Below are 27,826 nucleotides of genomic sequence, written 5' to 3' on the forward strand. Positions count from 1 at the left end.
TCGTGGACGAACTTGATTGATTGATCGACGGCCGGTGGTAGAACTTATGCTTTGTGTGGTTGTGATAGCACCATGGAAATGTTTCCACATCATGCTGTTCGGTGTGAAGAGTTTTATGAGTCAGAAATTAAAAATAATCAGTACACGATGGAATGTGGCAATGAGATCACTCGTGGGATCTTCTTTGTGCAGGGTTGAGCTTTGCTGTAGCTTGTTTGCTGTTTAAGACGCTCAGATTGTTCAGCTACATTATTTCGGTCGGTGATAATGGTCGTTTTTGAAGACAAACGAATTATTTACTCATTTAAATTGAGTCGAGTAAATCTTTGAGCCTACACGTCTAAGATATCACCTAAAAATGTAGATAATTAAATTTTAAATTGCTTATACCAATTAATAATGCTCCTATACTTTAGCTTAAAGCAGCTTTTCTGAGATGAAGTTAAACTTATTTGTCGTTTAGTAGCTGTCATAAAATGTTCTCTCACTGCTGCTTTATTACTGTGTTCCTCCTGCAAACGTTAATGCTAAATGCTGCCAACTAAACTGACGATAAAACCTACGCAATGGCACACTTATCGATGTGTTGTAATTTCACGAGCGAGATCGTTTACACGCGGCTAGAAATAGCGCGAACGTGTCCCGGCCTGATAGATATGCTAAAAATACCCTTTTCCAGAAGACAACGCAACATTGTCGTGCGAAGAGAAGAACTGTAGGAATTGTAGATGTAATCGATGACGACCAACATTGCGTAAAGCGTTCCACCCTTAGACGGGAGTCAACAGTAAGGAAAGGTGTAAGGTTTGCCATGGCTCCAAGAATAATATGCCATCACGCCAAGGGAACGGTGAAATGTCACGTACACATCTCAGGCGCGTAAGACACGGGCAGATGCAGGCAGCATTCGAAGAATGCATCGCTAGGTCCTCCTAGGTTTGTCTTTTGAGTTTAACAAACAACACCAACGTACTGTGCCTTGTGTTTTCTATTAAAACTTCTCATCAAACGTTATTCTATCTATAGGGTGTGTAATCGCCCGTTTTTGATTCTGAAATACTCTATCCTGATAAAAATGCATAAGGTAAGATTTTGTTGGCACTTGGGACTGGTCAACTGTCGCACGCAGAGAGGTAGTAACCGAGACAGACGAATATTTACCTTGCATGTCTAAGCAGCTCCCTCAGGAACGCTACCGGTACAGTGGGACAACAGTTCTGACCCGTTCTAGCGGTATCTGCATTTTCTGCACCGACGACGCCAACCAGTTCTGCACGTCGCGTTTACCATACCGAGCGGATGTCACTGCAGGCAGGCAGGCAGGTTTACCATGAATAAACATGAGGTGAAAGAAGGTTCCAGTTGCAGCTCGGTAGGTTAACATCGGTGGATGAGTTCGGTAGTTGCTTCACCTGGTGCCCTGGTGCGAAAAAGTGGCGTTACATCTACAAAGCGTATTAGTGAATTGTTTTTGTATTCTTTTATCGGGGATTCGTCTAATCAAATCGATCCAGTTTTTTCGTTTAGAATTTTAAAGTAGTTGCGACTTTTTCTCAGAGATGGCGCTGATGAATCTGTAATATGATATAAGTATTGAATGTAGCAGTACCAGCTTTTATTCTAGAATATGCCTGAAGAAAATGTTACTCATACTTACATTGATTTGAATCTCCATGAATAGTTCTAAATCACTTCAAATGTAACTCCTCGGGGTTACTTCACAATGCTCCACAATCCACTGCAATGTTTTGGAGCTCTCTTTGGTATTCTACGGCTAATGTACAAATATGTTGGTTCATTTCTTTAAACTTCTACTAATTTATTCTAATAATATTGAGCTCTAGCCAAAGCCACACAAGGTTGAACGTGATTTTCTATTTTCTTCCTTGTGAATATCATAAGGAACATCTCCGATGAGGTCATTGCAGCAATATAATTAAAAAATGGTGGATAAAAAATGCTGTTAACTTTATACAAAAACTTTCAAAAACACCCCCTAAGATCGATATAAAACCCATACACCTAATGTATTCTGAACGTGTCTCACGACTGCTTCAACGTAAATTTGATTCCGTTGCAATCTAGGCGCTAATCTCTAGCAACGCGCAACTGAGCATTTGCAATTTTGCTGAACGAAACGAATAGAAATGAATTACTCTTTGCTGGTTAGCTGCTTGCTGGATTTAATGTCCACTTTAAACGCCTACGTGGACAAACGGAGGGCTAGTGTGGCTCGTGGGTCACATTAGAATAAACAAAGATTAGCGGCTTATTTACACGCCATCGAGCTCGAGCTGTTGGTTGGATGTTTTCGCTACCATCAAACCGCGGGAAGTCACCGTACCTCGACGACTAAACGCTCCGTCACACTTCTTAGCGCGAAAGAAGGTATTCGGACGGCCATTCTCTACCACGGTCTCGCCATCGCCTTTCTTTCCCGGCTGCATTCTTCGCGCTGTGCGGGCTGCCGTTCTTTTACCGCGCGGTTTCGGTTGGTGCATACAAATTAGAGGACACTAGGCCGGTTAGGACACGGTTTTGCACAGTTCGTCACCTGGGCCGCAGCCTCCTCTTCGGGTAGTTCTTAGCAGCAGTGTGTAAGCCCGGTCGACTATTCCCTTATTCTTGTTCACTCACTGGCAAATTACGGAATTCCGTTAGTTCGTCGGCAGAATACAATCGGCCTGCATACACCACACCCGGACTGGGTTACACCGCATTACAGGCACACGTGCGGACAAACGGACAAAGCGGTGGTTGGTTCCCTATTCGCCGGTATGTCACATCGCGCGTCTTACATCCGGCGATTCTAATCGCTTCCAAAACAATAAATTTCCTCCCTGGAAAATACCCTTATCACCCTCACATTTCCTTTCAAGCACACACACACACGCACGCACTCAGAAGATGCACATTATGCAACGGACGCCTTTTGGGTACGGTTCGGTGCATGCGATGCAATGCCCCACCCCCTATTCCTACATTCCCTGTTCTTGTTCCGTTCTTGCGCGCGGTTCTTGTCTCGTGCCTCGGACATTCATTATCGCCATCGCCGTATTTACCGTTGCATATCAGCGGCAGTGCTGCGGGGATGTTATGGTGTGTTTGTTTGTGATTGCTCGTGCCTGCAATTTCTTGTTAGCTTTAATCAACGGTATCGATCTTTCGCGCCCGCGGAACTGGATGTATGGTCTTGACGCCTTGATTTATGCAAATGTTGCGCCATGATAGGGGTTGTGTGTGTGTGTTTTTTCTCTCGGCGCTAGTTGCGCGTGGTGGCTGTTTTTTGTGTTAGTAGAAATCTGTCTGGAGCTGAAATGGGTGGAAAGCGCGTTGGTAATTTATTATATGTTATAAATAAAGAAGTAGTGAAAATTATTCGATAGAAGCTGTGGAAAGCTTGTACAGGAACTAGGATGAGATTAAAAACAAAAAATCAAAAGTAATACAACTTTTTATTAAATCATCTGATCTGACATCATCTGAGCATCTGATTCTTCTTCTTTTTCTGTGGCTATTTGGCGGTAGAATATTTTCTCTATTGATGCGAGGATTTTCTAAATGTACAGTCGTCTTTATTTCTAATGAGATCATTTTTACTTATACAGTCCTTTTTTATAAAATTATTTTATAAGTTTTTTACAAATTACAAATACAAATCATGCATCTGGTTAGGTTTAAATACATCTTACAGGAGTTTTCAGTTGATAAGGCAATAGAAACCGTTTTCATGGCAGGCTTCTTAGATGAAATGGCAAACAAAGCTAGTTGCTTTGGAAACGGTTTCAGATGACAGGGAATTCAAATACCTTTCATTGTGATGTCCTCAGATGATATTGTCATAGTAGCTGTTGGTATTGTACGTAGTTGCACGTACGCTAGGAGGTCATGTACAATATCAATGGCAACTTGAAATGGAACGGTTTTATTAAATATATATTTTTCTTCCTTCTTGGCCTAACAACCTCTTGGGTCATAACTGCCATTTTTGGCTTACTAGACTTATTGATACCGCGTAGATGGATAATCGCTCCTTAGTATGATGAAACGGCCCAGATAGGATTAGAACTCCGGTCCTGCCGTTTTGCTTATGCATTGCACATTCGTTGTCTATGATTTTCATATTTCATTGCCAATTCTGAAATGTTCTTCTTACGTATTACTAATTACTTCTAGGTACTTTCAGTTGCTTATCTTTCTTTTACAAAGATAACTTACAGAACTAACTGTTTCTGGTGCTGCAATCTGGTACCAAACCAATCTAAATTCCTCAAGGAGCTCCATTTCGTAAAAATAGCTAATAAACAGTTTTTATTTTATTTTCATACCAGTTAAACCGCAAGAATAAACGATAAAGAGCAGTCAGCTTTTGTGCCATAATTACCCTTTTTCACATCCAAACTTATCGGAACCTTTGTTACAAATGTAAACGTTAGCATATTTAACACTGAGAATAAATAAGCGCACCCAGCTCCAATTTATACGCTTGATGTGGTGAATAATGTGGCAGTAGCTACAGTCTGCCGGGCGTCCCAATCAGAATGCTTCACAATCCGCACTTTCTTTCCATTTCACAAAGCAGCCAACAATGGGCGAGCGACTACCGCGGTTGTTGTTGTTGCCCGTGTCGGAACGATGCTCATTTCCACCACCGAGAACGAGCAACCGAGCAAAGGTTTGTTGATGTTGATCGAGCCCATCTATTTATGGTTGATGAGCATGGGCTGAAATGAATGAAAGAAATCTATGAAAAAGTACAACACAACAAGCAAACGAAAAAAAAACACCCCCTTTAAAAGAAATAGTTATCTCATCTTGGATCTCTCATCGGCTATTTAAGGCTTCACCGCTTCATCCGCAACTTCTAGGTGATGGTTGAAGACTGTCAGCAAAGAAAAGGGGTTCTGCTTGCTGATACAAAGCACGACACACCACGCACCTGATATAGATGGCGGGCGTTGATTAGCTTTTTGTTACAATTTAACTACCGTGAAGGTCGGTGGACTCGCTCAATCTCGTTCCCAAATTAGTCGTCTCGCTAAGGGAAAGAACAAACCTGAAGAGAGTGGTGCGTGATTAGCGTGGGGTGCCACACGGAATTGGTTGGCCCTCTTCTGGTTTGCGGCAAAGCTGGGCTTTGTGTTTTTTGTTCGTGGGTTGTAGTTTGGAGCGAGCGGCACACAGGTACCGTTTACCGGAAGGTCGGGTCAGATTTGTGCATAAATTGGATGATGTTGGCCGTATGAATTAGTGTTGACATTTACCGTTTATCTTAATCGAGCTAGATCTTCGGAAGGGAGGCTTTTTTGGATGCATTTGTTTATGCAGTTTGATCAACAGATTGTAAGTGAAGCTTGTTTGGCTACGTTGCTGAAGACGTTGTGGGTAATTTAAAAAGTTTAAGCATTATTTTTAATAACTCAAAATTTTATAAAATTATATATTTTTGGAAAATTTTGGATTTTAAAAACGTTAACAAAGTACGAATAGTGAAGACTTACAAAAATGAAGTCAAACTTCGCTCTGGACCTAACTCTAACGCCCTATGCGACCATATTACCTCCCTTCTACCGAACCTCTGCCAAAAGACCCGGCCAAAGTAACCCAATATCTGAAGTTTACCGCTGGTTTAATTGGGGCAGCTCGATCACGAGAATGCCACCAGCATCAGCATGGGATCTTGGTTTTTCGGAGGGGACCCCCGCTTCCAAGCACGGGTCGATGAGCTGGGCACGCTATTGTGCATTGTGTAACCTTCTTTATTTTACGCAATCTTTCATCTTCGAAGAGTTCCTTAACTATACTTTTTTTTTTGTTATTCCTATTTTGTTTAGCTTGTTTTCTAGAGTCTTTGGAGCCAGACTAATCTGGAAGGGTGAGATGACACACTCTTTGCCAGCCATAGAGCCGTGGTGAACCGAGAATAGACGTAGGGAAAGAAAATTAGACGCCAAACGAGCGTATGATGGACAAATTGAATAGAATGAGTAGAACGTTTTGGAGTCACACCACACCTCCAATTCTTGCTCCAAAGTCACGGTTAGAACGGTGAATAATAATGATAGACCAACCGTTGGCAACCCGGTTCATCCCGTTTCTTCCAGGGGAGCTCAGGATGACAGCCGTTCTGATTCACAGTTTGCGAAGGGTTTTGGGGATGTGGAAACGGTTGGCCCTCATATTTGCAAATGAATACCAAGGCTAAGAGAACTCTAGAGAACGCTGTGCTCCAAAGAGGTACCTGCTTCTTTGGAGCCGTTCTTAGACATCTTTACCTTCGCTTTGTGGAGAGATGGCGCGTCTCGCTGCAGTTCAAGCTCACATGCTGGAACATATTAGGGTGTTCCATTCGCGCCGTTTGAGTGATAGGTTGGAAGATTGCTTCCGGGTTGCTCTCGGTTTGCCTCATTCTGACTTACTTTAGATAGCGCGGGAACTCGCATCACACGACCCACGTGGAAGTGGTGTGCAGAACACGAGAAGTTCGTTAACGGCACGGGCTAGCTGTCAGTCACGGGGAAACTGGTGTCGGATTTTTATTCTTCGCCCGCTCGTCCAATGTTCGGTGAGGTCACTTGTTTAAATCCTGAGAAGCATCTGAGGAGTGTTGGCAGGAGGGGGCTAGAATTTAAATTGCGAGCCCTTAATAACTGGGTTCCCGGGCATTAATGTATGGGTATGGAGATATTGTTCATTTTTTCCCTTCGCATAAGATGCTTGTTCAAATTCTATCTCGCACTGATGCCCGAGGCGTCCGGGTCAATTTGTTTCCAATAGTGCTAACCCAGTTCTGGACGTGATTGGGGAGCTAGAGAACTACAGTGCGGCACTCTGCACAAGAACACTCTCCCGGCAAGGGATGTGCCGTTTTTGTTTGATCGTTATATTGCTGTAGCTCAACTGTTTTAAAGTACGTTCGTGCGATCGATCGTACGATCGTTTCGCTACGAAATCTGCCAATTGCTATGATTTCCATGATAAGGACGCGAACCGATTCGGGAGCAAGGTTTTTCTTTCGGTACGCTCAGCTCATTTGGTGAGCCTTTTGGGCCATAATCATAGGTCCGGCTAGCGCTAGCAGTACGGTCGGCCGGGCTAACTGTTACGAAAATGTGGAGTAAGCTCTCGTTACTTGGAGAGTTGTTTGTTCATCAGACCTTTTGCGAATCAATGTGGGGAAAATTCGTTGGGAAAATTGATGGTAGCAAGCATAAGGTTTTTGAGGCCGTTAGAACGGTATCTAGAGGTCAGAATTGCATATGCTTGTATGATCGGGAGTTTTGATAGCGTTTTCGCCATTCGCCTTTAACGACGCCTCATTGCATATCAACCCACGCACACTTAAGTGAAAATAGCCAGACAGTTGTTATTTAAAATATTCAAGTTCTTGAGAATCTTCATCGAACATCGTTCACCGTTTTCTGTTCGTCACTTAATCCAAGCGATATTTACCGATGTGGACTTGAAGATTCTTCTAACTTACCCACTTATCAGGCGCTACAACCGTTTTGCGGTCTTGGCCTGCTGCAACAATCCTCGATACCGCTCACGGTTTAGCGCCGTCGTCTGCCAATCCGTTATCCCGGCCGTTCTGGCGGACGCATCAACGCCATCACTCCATCTCAATTTGAGCCTACCACGCCTCCTCTGTCCGTGTGGACGGCCTAAAAGGACTTTACGGGCTAGGTCGTCAGCTGTCATTCTCATGACGTGACTAGCCCACCGGAGCCTGGCGAGTCTATGGTAAGATCATCGTACAGCTCGTAGAGCTTGTCATTGTAGTGGCTCCTCCATTGTTCTTCCACACATACGGGGCCACAAATCCTTCTGAGCATCTTCCACCATGTCCATGTCTCTTAGGCGTATGTGAGTACTGGGACCATAAATGTTCTCTGCATTCCTAGCTTCGTCCATCGCGACAGGTATTTAGAGTGGAGAAGTTTCCTCAGGCTGTAGTATGACCGGTTGGCGCGTAACTTAACATCAATGTTGTTGTCGGTGCTGACTTTTGACCCCAGAAAGGTGAAGTTTTGGACGATTTCGAAGGTGCGGATAAGTGAATACAGATAGGTGAATCTGTACATCACCCCTGCGTAATTCAGTGTTTGCTAACAGGGCCGCTGGAATAATTGTCTCTGCCTTCTGTACTCGATAGGTTACTTGAGGCAGGGTGACTGGCCCTGCGCTCAAGCCCCCAGGTACCTCTGGAAGGCCTCGTGGCAGTTCGGTTTAACGTCTGCTTACTTCCCTCTCGACATACAGGCAGACCAGTTGTCTGGATTCTTCTAACAGATGGAATCAAATCTTCTAGTCTTAGGAGTCAATAGACTTCATAGATAGCTCATTTCGTTTTTTAAATATAAATGTTTACTTGATAGTTCTTCTCAATTTAGACACTGTGAAAATGTGGTTTTGTAAAGCATTTGAATGTCCATAGTAAATTTTTTGAAAAAAAAACAAGAAGTACAAATATGAAATTTAAAAAGAAATAGAATGAGCTGAAAAATAATGAGCAAAATCGTAGACTTTTAAAATCGTATAAAAAGTATAAGAGACCAGCATTTTAGAATAATTGAACAAATAGTAAAAAAAAATCAAAAATACAAAACAAAGGAAAAAAAACATCAGGAATTAAAATATAGAAAAAAGAACCTTTCTAATATTTCTAAATAAAGAGGTTTATTTCGTCTAACGGCTTTATAAGTAAGCTAAAACTATATTTATGTTATTTTTTTCAGTTGAATTCTTAGCGCTGCTTCGTAGCATTTCTTCTTTCTATAAATGATGGAGCACATCGGCAATAGATTCTGTGTCTCACCAGTACACCAGTGTCTGCACAACATCTGCATGCAAAGCACGGTAAACCGCGTTCTGTTGACTGATGTCCAGCGAAACGATACCCCACAAAAGCCTCCTCCCAGCCAACTGCACTGTACAACTATTCCGTATGGACAAGCTATTACTTTTTATTTGCATTCTGTTTTGCATGGTTGCATGGTTGTGTACATCACTCGAGTTCGGTGTCATCGCCGGTGGCATACTAATTGCTGTTGCCTGCCTTTCTTTCGCCTGCCATCTAGTGCAGCCGGTGGCAGAGATGATACAAAAACGGTACGGATTGTGTGTCTGTGTTAACCGAACGTTCTACAACATCCTTCTTGTGGAGAAGTCTGCAAAGAGGCCACGACTGCTGGTGGGTGAAAGTAGCGTCAAGAAATGTTTGATTCGATCAAACCCCAACTTTATGACGCGCGTCCTTCAAAACGTCGCATCCAGTGGCAGTGGTGAATCATCGCATTTGCCCACCGAACAATGGGTTGGCGAGTTCATTGACCATCTTGTTGTGCGCTGTTGGGGATGGGGATACAAATGTAGGCGACAACATTCTTGCTGGTGGTCGGCAGTTCGGTTTGCAACAAAACAATGCAAATGATTCATCGTACCGATCGTATCGCTGCAACAAGAAAGCAAGTGCGATCGTCGATGGCTGGTGTTGAAGTGTTTACTGCTCGATGGGGGGACGGACGGACGCGGTTGCATTTTGTTGAACATGTACACAAACATGCACGCACACGGTGCTGGTAAATATGGGTGCCAACGCCAACAGAAGGTGAAGTTCTTCGCGGAAGGTTAAAGGGATCTCTTCCGACTCTATCCATCCCCGAGTGATAGATCATTATGAACCTGTCAAGCAATGGTGTGCCTTTAGCATTACGCACCGTAAATTGAAATGTTGTATATTGCAAATCGTTTCGATTTCCATTACAATCGAACCCTTTTTCCACCGCAGCCGACCTTCTACTTGATGCTCAGCGAGAGACTCGGTGACTTGTCGTGGGGTTCGTCGCCTATGCACCCGTCGAGTACCTTTGTTCGGTACCGTGGTAGAAATGGTCAGTATTATTCTTTCGCACTTGTTTTTGTCCACTTCCAGCCAAGTGTCTTTATATTTCCGCCCAGCGTATGTGGTGTTTTTTCCGCAGCAAGGTAGACATGCATCATGCCGTGTGCGGATCGGCAAACATTCCTTATTTGTCCTTCTACGATTCCGGGGAATCCGTTTATCCGTTTTTCCAGTGTAATAGCTGCGGGAGGGTACCGAGTTTCATTGAACCCATGCCGGTCTTTCACGCGTTGGGTGTTCTAATGAATTTTATTTATTATACGCTTTGGTCCGTATGCAGTTTTCTTTCTTTTGGGGCCACTAGATTGTTGTACCTCTGATCGTATAGTTATTTTAAATTTAATTTACAAAGAATTTTTAGTAAATAATCAATACTGTTTTAAAAATTCTATAATTTGTAGAAGAAAACAAGAAAAATCGATCGTTAAGAGAGACAGTGAAACTGCTAAAAACCCCATAAGGTGTGGTTTCAGTATCAAAGCTCTACCACGTCCTTCGCCACACGGATCCAAACAACCTAGAGCTCGGATAGCTCGTAACTTTTCGTGCCTGGATTATTTATTTCTGTCAGTTTAAATCTTCTCGTTCTTTGGCATTAACCGTTTTCCCTTCGCCATCCTAGATCTGGAACAATACAAAAAAGAAAAAGGCTCCCCTATAAAAGTCAGCAGGGAAAATAAAACACGACAGTACTGCTGAGATAGACATCATCGCAGTATCGATACGTATCGATCACATTTTCATACGAACGACCAGTACGATGAACGGTCGATTAAGATGCGACGTTGGTGCACGGTGCTAGCATACGTCGTCTGGTTGTTCTTAAGCCGTTGAGGTTTTAGGTTTCATTCCCGGGGCATTCGATTCGATCAAGTTGATCGGCGCGTCCGTATGCTAAGAAATGACAAAACGAATTCTGTCGAGGGCCGTTCGGTGCGGATGCATCATTCGAAGCACGATCATGCAACAAACAATTGAACAGAGGGACAATAAAACATGCCATGAGATAGTGAGACCAGGAAAGGGGCGAATGAGCCAGCGAGAGGCCAGCTCATAATTTATGAGCATATGTGCGTTGTGTGGTGGTATCTTCGAATCAGCTATTTTTGTTGTTGTTCCGTCTTTGAATTCTACAGTCCCTTTGAAGCCCTGGGAAAGAAACGACTACGCGGTGCGTTAAAGATGGTGCATTATTCTTTTTGCTTCTTCAAAACTTACATTGCCACGTTGCACCTTTATGTGTTGGTGTGTGTGTGTGTGGTTCAAAATCAATTACCTCCGGTTGGGTGTGAGTGTAAAGAAAAAGGGGCGCGTTGGTGCAAAATTTTCATGGCGTCAAAGTGCAATGTGGTGTGACGGTAAAACTTTTACCTTTTATTTTCCAAGCTGCGTACGTGTTTGGACGGGAAGATCATCGACTTTAAGAAGCGATTTCGTCGAACGTCACGAACGGCGTTTGCTCCGTTCCAAGCGTTTCCTATCAGGCTGTGGTTCGTGCTCGTGACGCGATGATGCTGTGGAAGATGCTGCAGTAAGATAAGAACTTGTGGTCAAAAAAAAAAAGAAGGAAAACAAGAACCGAACCACAAGTACAAGCGGTTCCGGCCGGGATCGTGCCTCACCGATTACATGTCATCAAATATGATTACATAAAAATTACTTCATGCTATTTTACGAGAATAAGAGCGGCTGAAGATGAGACGTGAGCCGTGGGTGCGGTTAACTGCGGTACCGCCCCGTCTGGATCTGAGGTTATCCTGGTGCGTTCTGGTCAGCTGCTAGAACATTACCCTGACGGTACGCACGGTAACGGCTGCTTGCTTGCTTTATAATCGTTCTTTCTGTGGGTCTGCTCTATGATGCAATCAAGCCAACGATCGATTCAGATTGCTGATGGAAGGAAGGCTCTAATATCAATATTTTCTTATAGTTTATATTAATATTAGCTTCAAGTGATATGGTTCTTGAAGGTAAATGTTAGTATATAGCTTGTTTACTTTCAATGTTCTGAAAGCATGTTCTGAAGATATGAAGTCTCTTCAAAGATTCGCCATGAAAAGGAATCCTACACGTTATTGGGCTCAGAGCAAGACTTCAGACCTGTTAACTTACGATAAATTTGATGGAGTTTTTCCTTCAGTTTTGATTTTACTCGGTTTGATATTTGATTTTTAATTCCGATTTAATAAATGGGAGTCGTTCTACTTTCTGAATTCTGTCCAATGTGAAGAAAACAATCGACTGAACAGAAAGATTTTTTTAAGGATCAGCACTGAGAGCTTGATAATATCAGATTGCAAAGTCAATTCTTGCCTTTATGGAAATGTTCAGTGAATCTGAAGATCTTGAGCGATTTAATAAATTTACTAGCTGGTTACACAAAACAGCTGCTCTTATGCTGAATTTGAAAAGAATTTAAATCAAATGCTTCTAACCACAGTGTAGAAAACATTGGATTCGCTGTTGGAACTGAATAAACAAATTATTTCAACCACTAAAAGTAAAATCAATTTCGAAGGAAAAAACGACTTCAAACGAGCTCAAATGGACAAAACACTCCTGCAGGACAAACAAATACAAAATATTTGGAGACACAGTTAAACTCTTTCAAAGCTTGTTTAGGAATACGATTAGCCGAAGAGCACGTATACTACATCTAGAAAGAAGAAGTTTAATGGCCAAGAATCGATTATGCCTTAGTGAATTGAGCGTGTTATCTCAACTGCTGTTCTGCATTCTATTAAGGCTATCCTGTACCAGCAGCCCTGATCCATAAAATTATCTCCAAGAGCATCACATTGCGTCAGAATTCAATTCGGAAAAGCTCATAAGCCGATAACCCGATCGAGAGTGAGAGGGCCGATTAGACTGAAGCATTGCCGGCTGCAGCAAGGCCACATCCGGCCACCTTCCTGTGGCCGCTATCAGTTTGCTTACACCACACCAAAAACCACAACACATCCCCAGCCATCCATCGCAGAGGTGATTTCATTTTCGATTTTAATAAAGCATTGCCGCTTCGTCGCCCCCCGTTCACAGTTCGCGTGTTACGGGCAGGGTTCATGCCAGCCATCGTTAACTTCGTTGTGCACGAGCGTCTCAGAAACCAGAAAACCAGCTGCCATCGTGCCGCAAACAGGCAGACGAAAACAGAAAACAGCACACACTCACACACAGCTCCATCCTCGTTTCAACCTGCTGCGACTGCTCGGCAGAGGCTCTGTCTCTCGCCATGCACGCACGCTTGACTCCTCTGGCAGAGTTTTTCTTTCCGTTTTTCTCTCGCCGCCCGGTTGGTGGATGTGTTGCTGGTCGGAAGGTCCACCACCAACCGTACCGCTCATAATGCCGGTGATGCGCACCGACCTGGTGTGTTTCCGTCTGCCATTGACCCTGGACCGGAGCGTGCGAGCGAGTCTTGCGTTGAGATGAGGTGGTTAGCGGGAGGTTACCGAGAGAAAAACCTTGACTTCTAACCGGCGGCACTGGCTTACCGCGATGTAAGCGGTCCTCTGTGCCCTACTGCCACCACCCGCCCCAAGACACCTGTTGCTTCCTTATGTGCGCTCAACATTACCATTAGGTCACCAAACATAGCGAGGCGCAAGGGTAGTGTGTTTGAATTGAAATGTTTTCAGCACATCTAATAATCGACAAGCTATTCGGCAAATTATACATTCCTGAACACGCATTTACGCATGCTCAGGAATGAACGGTGCAAAATATTTGTAGGGGAATCAATCAATTTCTGTTCCATCAAACGCTTGCCAATTAATGTGTGAATAGTGGAAATCGTTCAACACACGAACACTTTACCAGCAACTTTTCCATCGTTTGTATCCCAAAACAGGAACGCCTCAATCGTGATGTGGTAGGGAAAATTTTGTAAAAATCACATGTGTTGGCTAGCTGGTTGGCTTGCTTGCAACTAGATCGGGCAGATAATCATCGTGCTGGGATGGTTTGCCATGTGCAGAACACACGTCAACAACCGCACCGAGCGATGACGCACACGACGCAGTCCCGATGCTCGACGATGTGTGTGTTATGCTGCCCGGAATCGGCATCATAAAACCATAAAGACCTGATCGTGAACGCCGACTGCAAGAGCTTCATCCCACCGGAACGTCAGCTATTGAACCACCTTTTGGCTTCATGTGAGTCGGATCGGTTTTGAAGCCCTCTTCTGCGCTTTATGGTAATGTTTATGGGACGAAGATCGCGCTCGACATAGGTCGATGATGCACCGAGGAAAATGGCACATATGACCGCAACCTTTCGTGTGCTGTTTTTTTTTATTATTTTACAACGAAACATGTAGCTGTAGGGATGGTTTGTATGGCCATATGCCAAGAGATGTTCGCAATAAGATCAGGGTGATTTTAAATTTCACTCGTGAGATATAGTTTTTGGTTGGCTATGATCCTAGTTTTTACCGAACCTTTTTACTGAAACTCTTCCAAATATTGTTATAATTATTTATTCCTATGTCACTTTTTTTCAGTAATATTTATCTTATAGTTTTTAATCAATGAATAATCTGTAAATGATTTTATTTCCTTTATTCGTTGTGTAATAAAATAAAGCAGTTAAGACTGATTTTTTTTAATTTATAATTGTTCTTAACATTTTCTTTCATTGTGGTCTTATTTTTCTTGATTTTCTTGATTTATTTTATGCTAAATTAAACTTTCTTGACCCTGTTTTTGATGGGCTTTATGGGTACTTTTATTTGTTAAATTAGGGTTTCCCTTGTCTCTTGTTTATTTTATTACTTTTTTTTATTCCTTGTCTGTTGCTTTTCTGAAAGCACTGTTTATCAGAAAGAACCATCTTTGGAAATGATTCTTTGTTTTTCATGTCATTGGTTTAGAGCTAGTGATCATAAATGATTGTTACATGATTTTTGTTAGGGAGCGAAAGCAATATTCAACTATGGTTACTCCAATATTTTTTTTATTAAATCTATATTTGTTTTTTGCAACTAAAGGATGACTTATTAAATCTTAGAACAATTAACAAATATATGAACAATATTTTTATTTGATTGCTCTGTACTTTACTCTATTTCAAAGCGTCTTTTCTGAGTTTTGTCACCAAGGCGCAAACTTGTGATCGAACACTACTCTTTACCTCCAGTCTAGACCGTTTACCAATATTTTGTTATTCAATCTTTTAAATTTGATTTTTTCTTAATTTAATCTCATTCTTTTATAAAATCTGTTGTCTTGACATGTTTACGTAGATGAGCTATTGTCAGGGAAAATTTCGATATGATAAGTCTTAGAATCCACCTCCTACGGTACGAACTCAGCTCTTTTCCTCTGGGACACCCTTTATTTGAACTCATTTGAGGTAGATTCAGTTTTATTTTGAATGTACAAAATAACTCTTATGTTGCCTTTAATCGCAGTTGATCTATACCTTAAATATTACAAAAAAGAGGACCTGGTCGTCTGTCTTTAAAGGACTTCACATACTATTTTTGTATTCCTGTGTTATTTGTGAGTTTTAGTCACTTGTATGTTTCGTACTATTCTGTTACTACATAAATTACATATGTTTGCAGGTAGTTTAATTTTCCAAACCAACATATTTCGCTGTTACACTACTATTTTAATATCACGTTCAACTCTGACCCTTCAGATGGGACATTCGTCAAGTACATAGCATAGAGGATCATTTACACTTAACCTCTTAGAATAAAAACCTAACAAATAATTTAATAAAGTAAATTACTAGTAACACATCGATCATCGATAAAAAAGGATTGATTTAACTGCAATTAAAATGATTATTCACGCACTCCTTAACCCAATGCATCAATTTGCATGATTCAAATACGATTTATTCCCTGAGAGCAAACATTATTAAGCCATAAAACGCACGATTCTGGTTGCTGCCTCGATACCAAAAATTCTCATCCATCCGAAACCCCCCCTAATTGACGGGTTTTCGGCGAGCATATTCTTGCGAGTCCGACCCGCAGAAACGGGGAAGGAGCGGTTCGGCTTTCGGGAGTGAGTGAGTGATTATTTCCGATGATGCAGCGCGACCTTACGGGTGCGATTTCTCACGATATGGAAGTGAACAATTCTGCTTCGACGGTTGAAGGTCACGAAATTGGGCATTCGTCGAACCATTCGGCGCTCGATATGCGGACAGCATCCGACGCGATGGGCATCTCCTTCCGCAAAGTGTCTTCCTTTGGTCCGTTGCGCAGCAAAACTGCTGATGATGATCGATTTCCACCCGAAGTGGTGTCCGCCTTCATTGGTTCGCGCGGTTCATGGCATTCCGTTCCGTTAGGTCACGATCAACCCTAGCTTGCCCCTGGTGGTGTGACCTGCGTGGGGGTTTCTGTGTTTATTTGTGCATTTTGTTCTTGCCTTCTTCATTAAATACACGACCGTCGTAGAACGCGTCGCGCATCTGGATGGATGCGTTCGGGATGGCTTGCGCGAATGTCTGCGCGGTTCGTGATTAGATAATCACAGTTGCTCTGGGATGCCCAGAACCCTTTAGTTTCGTTCGCAAACAACAACAAGTTTCAATTTTTTGCCTTCCCATCCCAGGGTCAGCTTAATGGGTCCCAGTTCTCCGGAGCCCCGTTCTGATCGGTTCTGATGCACGTGAAACAAGAGTATTCTGAAGCACGAGAAATTGCATGCACCGCTCAGCATCGTCCCGATTTGCGTTGCGCAGAATACCTGGGCAAACTGGTTAGTCTAGTGGAGGACCCTGTACCTACCAAGGACTGTATCTCCACTTTCACAAAAACCGGAACACGTACAGTGAAAAACTGTACGCAAGGGCTCAGATAAATTAAATTTTATGACTTACAGTACCTTTTCCCTTCTTCGTGTCCCTATGCTTCGGCATTCCCTCCCCCCAGGGCTTCACACAACGGGACCGAACCGTCTGCTCCGTCGTCTACTCTGCCCTAGTTGGATGGGCTGCCTTCGCAATGGTTCGATCGGCTAGAAAAAGTGATCCTCATCCGTGCAACATTGTATCGGGCAACCGGTCTGGGATGCATTTTTTTTCCGACTCCTAGCGTCACGTCAACCCAGGGATGCGCATCATTACAAGAGGCTCGCGCAGACGAATGACGAAGCTTACCAATTGGAAGTCCCGGGGAGTCATTACCGCTTTTTACATAATTCCAGTCTCACCGTGAGGATTCTACCCCAAAGAGGAAATCGAGAGACACGAGATGCCTCTCGGGGGTTTCACTTTAGAACGTTCTCCGTCCGTCCGGTCCGGGAAAACAACACTCCAAAACTTCTGCCCTCGTTGATGGGTTCGTTTCATTTGTTCTATGCTACGCTATAAATCACCCATCATGAGGCAACAAGCAGCAGCAGCAGCAGCATCATCATAGCCAAGCTTCAACCCGGAGAGAAGATCGACTATTAACAACAATCAACAAGGCAGTGTGAAGCTAGAACACAAAATCGAGTGATGAGCCCGTTTTGCAACTCACCGGGTACGACGGGTACGGAGGTCGTAGAAGGGACAGATCAATAACCCCAGCGTAAAGTGATGTACCTTGTGCGGTGCGGTTGTCCTCTGCAACCCCCTTTTTTGGGCCTTGCCCCCATACTGATCCCGGGATCCCGGGAAGTAGCGGGATCTAGCTGGTCGGGATGCCCGTTACCCGATCCTAGTGCCGAGATCGATCGATCCTCCCAATTTTCCTTGGTGCACCAAGACAGAGGTGTGTACAGCACCAGACAGTGCGTCGTTTCAGAACTGCGGCTTGATCTTCCGCGTTTCCTGCCCTATCCATGGTTTCCCGACTGGTTATGAAATCGTTGTTCGATCTATTATTGGGTCTGATCATGTGGTTCGTAGTCTGGAAGGATGCAACATCAGATCGGGAGCCGGGTAGTTCCAGTGAAGTCAGTTTTTCTTGCTTAACCTGATGGTGAGGGTTTTTTTTGTCTCGCTTCACCATTAAAAACCGTTCGGTAGTAGGGGATACAAATCAGCACGGTTGGGGATGATGCTGTTCTCTTGAGGTCGCAATTGTTTGAGTTGATGGCTGTTGGGGTTGAGACGTAGGGTTATGTAATTTATCTAGCTGACCGCATAGCAGCAGGCAGTTCGTTTGGTTCGGCTTCGGTCGTTGACCAAATTCGATTAGGTAAGGTAACTTCCTACTGCCAGCAAGCGAGGTCCGGATGTGGCTTTGGAATCAATTTACGCAGCGGTATGAACGGGGAAGTAATATGTTGTTTTGTTTACAAGGACTCGGGCAAGATTCTTCCATCGATCATGTTTCGGACAAGGTCACACGCGGATCATCCACAACATGTTACAGTTTACAGCGAGTGACATCACCAGCGGCAAAGCAATTATGAAGCATGTTATTAGCTGAATTGTTTTGCTGAAATGATGTTGCTGAAGAAGTTATGTTTCCAGGGCATTTTTAAATTTGAGTGCTTTATTCTTAATGATCGTTTCAGCTATTTGAAGAATAGTTTGGTATTCAAAGCTATTTTTTATAATCTATTTTTCTATTCTAGTCTAGTCTAGGCTATATAGTATTCCCGCTTAATTTTTTTTTAATTGTGTTCAAATTTATGATGTCGAAATATTTTTTTACGGGGAAATGTAGTCTAGAGCGTTATACTTAACATGCTCTTACACTTTGATCCTAGCCTTTAGGCTGAAAAGCGATAATATTAGCTCTTAGTATGATAATTCATTGCCAATGTTCCCAAGATATTTTTCTAACCCTGTCTAATTGAACATGTGTGTACATGTGTCGATGATGCTGATATCTGGTAGAAGTTGTAGTAACTTTCACTAACTTGGGCCACTTGGGAGTTTTGTAGCACTAGCAAACAATTTGATCACAGCAAGAGTGTTTTATCCAGATGTTCAGTAAGCTAAATCCATGAAGATTCAGATGTCCAGTGAGGTCGGGATTCTTCAAGTTGGTTTGGTCCTCAGAGTTACTTACTATTATAGGTCTTAGCATACCTTTACAAAAATAATTATATTAAACTCTACCTTTACGGTACTTTCATTTTTAAGTCGAAAAGTTAAACTTCAGCTTCAAACATTCAACTCGAGAACGGATATCCCGATTCTAAATTCGTATAAGACTCTCCTGATAATTACGTCAACCGTATATCCTTTCCAAAACATCTTCTTTCGCACGTTTCTCCACTTGCAAGAAGACCTCTGATTGAGCACCCCACGTTGCTATCTTGATAGAATCGTTATTTTATGATTCATCAAATCAAACAAACGTTCCACCCTAAAGCTGGCAGGTTGTAAGGGTCTTGAGGCTTAGACCAGCAATTTGGCGCATCCGAAAACACACTAGGTGGTGGCTAGAATCAAGCAACAAAGCCAACCCAACAATAAAACGATACAAAAGCACAGCAAGTCAGCAAAAATCAACCGCCTGTAAAGTCTCAATTCTCATCGCGCTTCAGCGACCAGCGGCGACCAGTGGCGACAGTATGTGATATGCTGTGTTCTTTTCTCTGACACGGGTTTCTTTATTTTTTTGGCATCCACACCGTAAAAACCTCAAAGCCCGGAAAAGAATTAACCACCAAACGAGCGCGGCATGAGCCAATTTTCTAAGCCGCCTTCTAATTACGTCGCCCGATGAAAATCAATTATTGAGCGGTTGGCCCTGTCGTGGGAATGAACTGGAACCGCATCCAGGCGATGGATCCGGCACGGGATAACACACAGCACTTTGCTCGACCCAACGATCCCGCTCGATCGAAATAAAATGCATAAATCGTTGAATTAACGCCAAAACGGAGGGGCGCGCGCGATGGGATGGGAGAAGAATGCCTGAGTCTTTGTTCGGGAGGGTGGTTATCTTCTTCATACTTTTATGTTTTCGGGTTCGTTGTCAGCCTCGAATTGGCTTCTCATTTTCCCGGAATGCGCTCGGCCGACAAGCTGGGAATGCAGAACGCTTTATGTGTTTTCGTTCATCCCTTTTGTCACCGCTGTCTACGGGTTGGCGATGGCCCCCCTGTTGAGAAAGGTTTGCCGAAATGATGGCCCTTGCTTTTTCCCCTTCTTTAGGTTGCAAATTATTGGCCGCAAAAAAAACTCCAACAGTTCTACGGCGTTCACAGATTTAGGTGGTGGACGGGTGTTCTTTTTTCAGAAAGGCAACGAAGGAGACACATTTTGTGAGTGTGTGTTGAGCGTTGCTTTTCGGTGGATCCATCTTGGCGGATTAGAGGTGGCATTCACGGTCGTGTCACGTTGCCGTTAATTGATATTCCCTGCGGCGCTGGCAGAACGGTTGGCTTACAGCTCGTAATGTAATCATTATAATTATCATTATTAATGTTTCTATTTCGCTCACGGGGTGATTTTTGGTTCGTCGCAATGACTCAACTAACGGACGGCTTGTCAGTCGTGTAACAGAAAATTGCTTTAATTTTGTTATATATTTAATGATCAGTTGCTTTTGCACATCAAATGCATTTGAATAAACTTTTCAAAATTCTTTTTTAACTTTTCTAAAACACTCGTAAATTAGTAAATCTTTAATGCAAAAACGCCAAATCATAATGTTTTAAAGCTCGAAAGAACAGACTTTAACTTCCAGAACCTTCTAATCGTTTTCGCATCAGATCTACGCATTAAGATGGCAAAAGAATAGGCTATTAGCTGTTTTTCATTTTTTAAAGATTGGAGACATTTTCATCGGTTTTATCTTACGGCACAATGGACCAAAGAGTGGATAGTTTAGCATGCAATAAAAACATTATTAATTAAGAATAAATTAATAGTTTTTTAGAAAAAAAATGAAAGCATAAAAACCACAAATTAAAAGATGTTTCAACTCTACAAGGCTAAAATAAAAAATATATAGTCAAAATGAACAAAATTTTAAATAATGGCAGTCTCAAAATGGCTTCGAAATATCATTAGGATAGTTCAGGATCTTAAGGAATGCTACGTATGCATTTATTTAGTAAACTTTACAGATTGTCAAGGTCTGCCATTTACTGTATTTATAATAATAATAGTAATAGGCGATACTATTTGTAATTTATTTAAGATACACTAACAAAATATTCATCCGTTAGTTTATCCTTCACTATCCCACTGTGCATCGTCTCCCTTTTTTGCCCTTGAAGGATAATAATCATTTCCCGGAAAAGATGCCAATATTCGCAAAATTCTGCGCCATTTTCCACTAATTTCCGTTCCGTTCCTTCTTCTGCGGCGAGGAAAAGCCATCCAACCCACAACGCGGCCAACCGGCTGAAATGCGAGCATGATGAAGTAAGGATGCAGTGTCACCGTTCCACCCTTGCCCGGTTGTCGTCGATTGTGACGCAATTAAAATATCCCCCACCCTCCATCAGGTAATTGATTCCGGTTCCATTCCGTTCGGAAGACGTTACAAAAACCCAGGTTGAAATCGGGTTTGGGGTTGCGATTCACTTTCGTCATCGCGTCCCTTGAAACCAATCTCTTTCACCCTTAACCGATCCGCGTACCAGGAGAAAATAATCATCCCCCACCGGTGAGCTGTGTGTCTATGTGTAAGTGTGTTTATGGCCGTGGCTTCGGAAGCTCACGTTTAGCTGCGAGCGAAAAGTTTCAAATATTAGGCAGCTCCCTCACCAACCATCCTGAAAACTTCTACAGAAGCGTGTAACACCGCGTGAGAAGGTGGGTTAGAAACAAAAGCCGTGAGGACGCAGGGTACCCGTCGGGTGTGGGATTCTGTGGCCAACGCTGAGGTTACTTTGAGTGAGCAGGAAAGGGTGGAATGGTTCCGGGGGGATAGGTGGAAAGGGTGGGTGGCAGAAATAATGGCACTCCGAAAGGTATGCCGGTTGGGCCAGATCGATGGCGATGGCGTGCCAAATTCACAAAAATGTTATCCACCCTTATTCGCATAAGCAAAGCAGCCGCACCGGCGCTTACTCCCCCCACGGCTCGTTGGCCCCTTCCACTATCGGTCAATTCGGTGGGGCGAACCAGCATCATCATCATCATGACATTTGGCAGGGTTTTGAGTGGCGTTAGTGAATTAAAGCAACTACTTCTGGGTTTTCTTATAGAGGAACTAACTTATGGCAGTATTATTGATGCTTGATTTTAATAAATATAATTTTAATTATACCTCCTATTAAAAATCTTATTTGTAATGCCTGAAAATATGAGAATTAAAGCAACATTGCTTATGAAACCTATGAACCAATCCTATTTCTGGAGCTGTTTTATTCACGAAAAGCTCTTTATGCAATTAAACCTTCAAGCTTTGAAACCCCATTATCCATCTTCTAACGAGCAATTATAAATTTCCTTATAGCTAAAACTAACTACTAAAAACTTCCAGCTTATCTGAAAACCCCTGTAAGCAAAGAGTTCACCAAACGATCGAACGATTTCGAGCAAAAAGGACCGAACGGGGGTGCAGGAAACCCACGTTCCTGGCCGCGTTTCATTCGATTAAGGTTAACTGCTGGTTTCGCTGCTACTACCACCGCTGCCGAATTCGGGCAACTGGCGAAGGAATTTCGGGATAAATTTATAACCGTCTCGGTGTTACCCGGCCAGGGTTACGCCAATAACTTGGCCTGGTCGGACGCTACTCCACCACTCCAGAGGCTTGGTTAATTCTTCAAATCAATTCCTCCTACAGCGGCATTCAATTTTGCATCCCGAAAATCCTCCATCCCCGTAGATTCGTCCGTTCGAAGGAGCGTCTAACCAGCTTCCTTGCGAAAGAAAATATGCCAAAAAGGAATTTAAACCCCAAGGCTGAACCGGAACGGTGGGATTCACAGCGAACTGTTCACAGCCTGAAGCCGGGCACCCTACCGATATCTGCCATCCGGTAATGAATTTACGGCAGCAGCAGCAGCAGCAGCATCATCACCGTCCAGATGAAAGACGGCCCGTGGATTTTGGTGGTGGAAAGATTTTCCAAAGGCGATCAGAACAATCGGATTGTGCCCGTGATTAAACGGATAAAGATGTAGTATCAACAGTACGGTCCACCGATAGAGCTATCTCATTTTCGCTGTCCATCGCAGTCTATTAACGTTCATTATCCTAATCGCGATCAGCTCGGACGCGTCTATTGTCCTCCTATTGTTGCTGTGATGGGGGTTGATGATTAGCGGCAAGAATACGCCGAACGGGTGATATTTTTGCGAAAAATGTGATCATTATATAACGGCAGAAGAGTTAGCCGGTGACGGTGAAAGAGTTTTGGCATTCCATTCAAGACCACAAATCAATACAAATAAAGGTTGGTGAATAGAAGAAATCATAGCTAAATATCGTTCCTGTCACATTAACATATGGTTTAGATCGTGTGGTGGTGGTTGCTTTATCTGCTCGATCTAGCTGGTAAGCCGTTCTAGTGTGTGATAGGGGCTATGGCTCGCGCTTTCGGGGTTTGACTGACGGCTACGCTACCACCGGCTGCGCTTGTCATGCTTATGTCGTTGTTAAGCGAGTCAATTACAAGGCTCGCTCTGACCGAGGCGCACTTTAAGCGAGTGGAGGTTATTTTTAATTTATTTTTAAAGCGTCACCTGACTGATTTGACATTCTATCAGATAAACATACGGTGCTGGGAGTCAGCCAAAGCCATGTGATAAATTGAGTTAATTAATTAAAATTAATTATAGCTTAATGGCATGTTAGAAGCATATTATAAATATAAATTGAAAATCTTTTGATAATACGCTGAGCAATATTTCAAAAAGCCAAGAAGTCACAACCCAAGAATATATTTTCGTCCTGGAAAATGATGCACGATAAATAGTGAATTTTGAGTTGCTGTCATGATATGTGATATAGACTATCGACAATGTACAGAAATTGTTGAAGTTCTTAAAGATTTTGAAATTTTTAATTGATTTTACAAAATCGATGTGTGAAGACATGGAGGGCTTTATAAGTTTGTCGTCGGAAAAAAAAAATGGCCACGAATGATAGATAGAATCATTGCTTGACCCACCAAGCTCGAAGTAATTCGTCATCACTCGCCCCTGGGCTGAGTGCAATATGCACCCTTCCATCACACCAGCGTCCCTCCGCCAACCATCCACTCTCGCCCAGTTAAACATTCCCTGCAGCTAATAATTAATCGTTGTCGCGGCGAATCGAACGACCAGATCCACATCCAACCGTGAGCGCTTACCCCACCGATCCGAGGTTTTGTAGCAACAGAACTTAAGAGCCGGTATATGATGTGAAGACAAAAACACACACACAGCACAAGACCCCTCCAAACGACCGATTTCGTCCGGTGGAGACCGGCGTCAGCACGACAGGGTAGAACAACTGAACTGAGCCCACCACCCGCAGCTGCGAATCGCGCCGGTCGCTTGCCACTCACTTCAACGCTGCACAATTTGAATAATTTCTATGTCAATCCGTGCTGCTGCTGCCGTAATGACGGGCTTTTGTTTTCATTTTCGCCGCCACGATCATGGGGCCGCGTGGTCCGATCGGGTCAAGCGCGAACGGTAGGAATTTGGCCGGTCCAAGCCAGACTGATCGAAGCGCCGTACGCCCTCACACTCTGCTTGCACAGCGGTTGAGAGACTGTCGTCATACGTAGCCCCCCCCCCCCCCCACGGGGGGCTATTTGGGTAAATCGGTTAGGGCAAGAGGGTGATTGGGTGTTCTCTTTTTTGCTGCTGTTGTTGGCTTGCGCCCCCGCATTCCGGTAGATCGATGATCGGGTTCGGTTTGTGTGTATCCGCGGCGATGGTTTGCTTTAGCCAGTTTATCCCCACCACTGCGGGGATGTACTGAAGGCGATATTTTAACGTTGAACCAACGGATCACTTCCCGGTCATGGAGACATATACGCTGAGGGCGAGTGTCGGCTTTATCCTTATCGGGAAAAACAGTCAAGGTCGATTAAAAGCGGAAAAACCGTCACAGCTAGGTACTGCTGCTGGCGGTGAGCTGGTAGTACAAATAGGGAAGCAACAGGTTAGTAACGGCGGTGGTCGCTTTGGATCGCACGTGTTGTATTGCGCATCGTTTTAGTATACAGACGCTTGTTTATTGCGCGTTAATACGTTCCTGTCGTAAATGATGTCACATGCTAAAATAGTTTGATCTGGAGATTTGATTTCAAATGCGATATCAAGTGGTCCCGTACTGCACCGTACCTGAGGCTGTCTTCCTGAGAAATTGAATCGTATATTTCTTTCTTTGAGACGAATGGAAACTGTGTTTTTTTGGGCGTTCCGATGGTTGAGCTGGCAGAGGCGTTGGTTTTCACACGGCAGGACCGGGGTTCAAATTCCATCCAGGCCGTTCCCCCGTAGTGAGGACTGACTATCCAACTGTGCGGTCTAGTAAGCCAGAAATGGGAGGCATGACCAAAGAGGTTGTGAGGCTAAGAAAGAAGAAGAAGCATACAACTCAAACACAACAAGAATTAAACGCAAAAAAAGAAACAGGAGTGGAAAATATGAACAATTCCATTTTAAATAAATTAAAAAGAACTGCAAAACAAACGAATTATTGCAAACATGGAATAGATAAAAAGAAGTTAACAGTGGAAAAAAAACAATATATCAATGAATAAACTTACATTTTACTTAAGCCAAATAACAATTCATAAACGAGAAGAGTAAATATTTATTCATGAATAAGGATGTGCGGTAAATGTGAACTAAATTAAATACAAGCTCCATATAAAAACATCATACATTGCGATCGTTATTCCATGGTTAGACGATCTCTGACGTATAAACATACGTGCTGTTAAACTAAGCAAACAAACTAAAAAACCATAATAACTTCAGCGCAATGAAGCACCAAGTGTAGCGAAGAGACCAATTTGCACATTTATCTTAATCGTTCACTTCCACCTGCATAATTCGGCAGACGGTGGAGCCATTCTCGACCGTTCTTCTGGAATGGTTCGAAAAGAGGGGTTGCACACTTCAAAACAGCTCCGCTGGTCTGGCAGACAGACACCCCGAATGGAGCTGAACGCTTCTGCCGAGTGTCAAGGCAACAACCGGCCATGACCGTCCTGGTTGGCCGGCCGAAGCGTAACGCGCGCGCGCGCTCGAAACTGCTGCTTCTTCTTTGGGATCGACGAAGCGAACTGCTGGTTAGTTCGGAAACAGTCAGCTCCAGTCAGCTTAGCATCGCAGGTTGACGAGTTGGACGACTGAAAATTTAACAATTCCGGTAGGCGGTCTTCTCACTGGTCCTTGTCCATACCGGAGTCGACGAGACACAGAGAGAACGAGAGAGCGCGTGAGAGATGTGGTAATTTCCTTGTGGTCATGGTTTTCAACGAAATTTTTCGCCAATTTTCGCCCATCACCATCCCGTGATCGTGTAACCGTGCGCAGCGCGTTTCTTCTGCCAGACAACCGCGGATTTGGTCTATGGTTTGCCCTTCGGTTTACGATTGGCAGCAATCTGCTTAGTTCAAGGAAGAAGTGTTAGCAAACGAGACTTAAGGAAGAAGATCGCTCCGAGCAGACCGGGCATCCATCAAGTATGAAATGGGGTTTTTCGGGTTTGCTGCTACTGTTAAGCGTCTGTTTAGCGAGACCCACGAGACCGAACCGACCCGGCACCATCGTTCTGGTTCTTTTCTCTCGCACTCATAACGTTTGGTTTGGCAATTTTTTACCAACTTGAGCTCTGTGGAATGGTGTAGCGAAAACAAATGTAGCGAAGAAAGAGAAACACGGGAAACTCACTCGCGGGAGCAGATGGCTAACAACGCGGTCCCGGACCCGCGACCATTGACCTTCCCGCGGTGGACGAAACTAGCGTGAGGTCGATAATCGGGTACGGCAGTGCGAGCACTGCCAGACATTGATGGTGATGTTGTGGTGGCTCGTTCGCCGGGTTTTGACGTCCGGCTGATGGCTTAATCTGACACTTTCTAAAGGGTAGTTTAGCGGCCGGAAGTTGTGCCAGGGGAAAGTGTACGAGCCGGATCCACTTTCCCATGACGCTGTTGATGGTGCGTCAAGTGGTGATGTTAACAGATGATTAAAAAAAGCGAGCATATGGAGCTAAGAGAAGGTAGAACAGATGACGATAAGTTAATGAAAACAACATGTCGAAAAACAAAATTAGGGAAAAATCTATCGTAAAGTCAAAGATTTAAGGAAATTTTATTAAAAAAAGGAAAGAACTATATAATCTCGCTTCCACTTCCATGATAAGCTTTTCCTATCACCAAGCACCGATTCCACCCAGCAACTGCACCGGAACCGGTCTCTATCAAACAGAAACATCAACCCATGGTCCTTGACTTTGATCGTAAATCACGTGCGCCATCCTTGGTGTGGGGAACGTTGCCTTCAATATTTGGTCAAACACCCTGCATTTTATTTTTTCCTAAAATCATTCGTTGGAACATCATGATCATCTGAGACCGCTTTAGATTAAGTGAAAATGAATGGTTTCCTTTGAAAGTGAAACTACCGTCTGCTCTCTCCTCTCTGTCTCTGGACAGCTTTCGTCTAGATGATGGAGTTTGAAGTTGGAACGAATCAGATCTTTGGGGTAAAGCTCGTTACATGGAGTGCATGCGGTAGTAGAACTATTTAATATTTGTGTTTCAAAAACATTTTTCTGTTCTTTTGATACTGTTATTTACTACTTTACTTTCGGTTTCTGCTCTATCCGGGTATACGTTTTATCCGGGTTGTTTTCAAAGTTGAACTCTAGTTACTCTCAACGCACACGAACGGGCAGCTGCGTACTGGTGCATTAATTATTATTTTCAATAAACTTTTCCCGCACCCAGGTTGTCTAATTGAAGCTGATGTTAATGCTGCAAAGTAATTCGCTTTCTTCTTTGCCACCAGGTTTGCTTTCCACCGCGAAACCGCAATTACCTGTGCGCCCAACACGCACCACCAACATCAAGCCAATCTTTCGGATTGATTATGCACC

The 27,826-nt window shown here is 43.4% G+C and overlaps 1 protein-coding gene across 1 annotated transcript in view; it reads left to right on the forward strand.

Moving 5' to 3' along the window:
* The first annotated feature begins 24,733 nt into the window (after positions 1-24,733).
* Positions 24,734-27,826, forward strand: part of LOC118508845 — a 149,536-nt gene continuing 146,443 nt past the window's right edge. Inside the window, exon 1 of the mRNA XM_036048596.1 lies at positions 24,734-24,874. Coding sequence (XP_035904489.1) covers positions 24,734-24,874 — 141 coding nt within the window. The remainder of the gene's footprint in view (positions 24,875-27,826) is intronic.

This window comes from Anopheles stephensi, chromosome 3 (genome assembly GCF_013141755.1).
Source record: "Anopheles stephensi strain Indian chromosome 3, UCI_ANSTEP_V1.0, whole genome shotgun sequence".
Taxonomy (NCBI): Eukaryota; Metazoa; Arthropoda; class Insecta; order Diptera; family Culicidae; genus Anopheles; species Anopheles stephensi.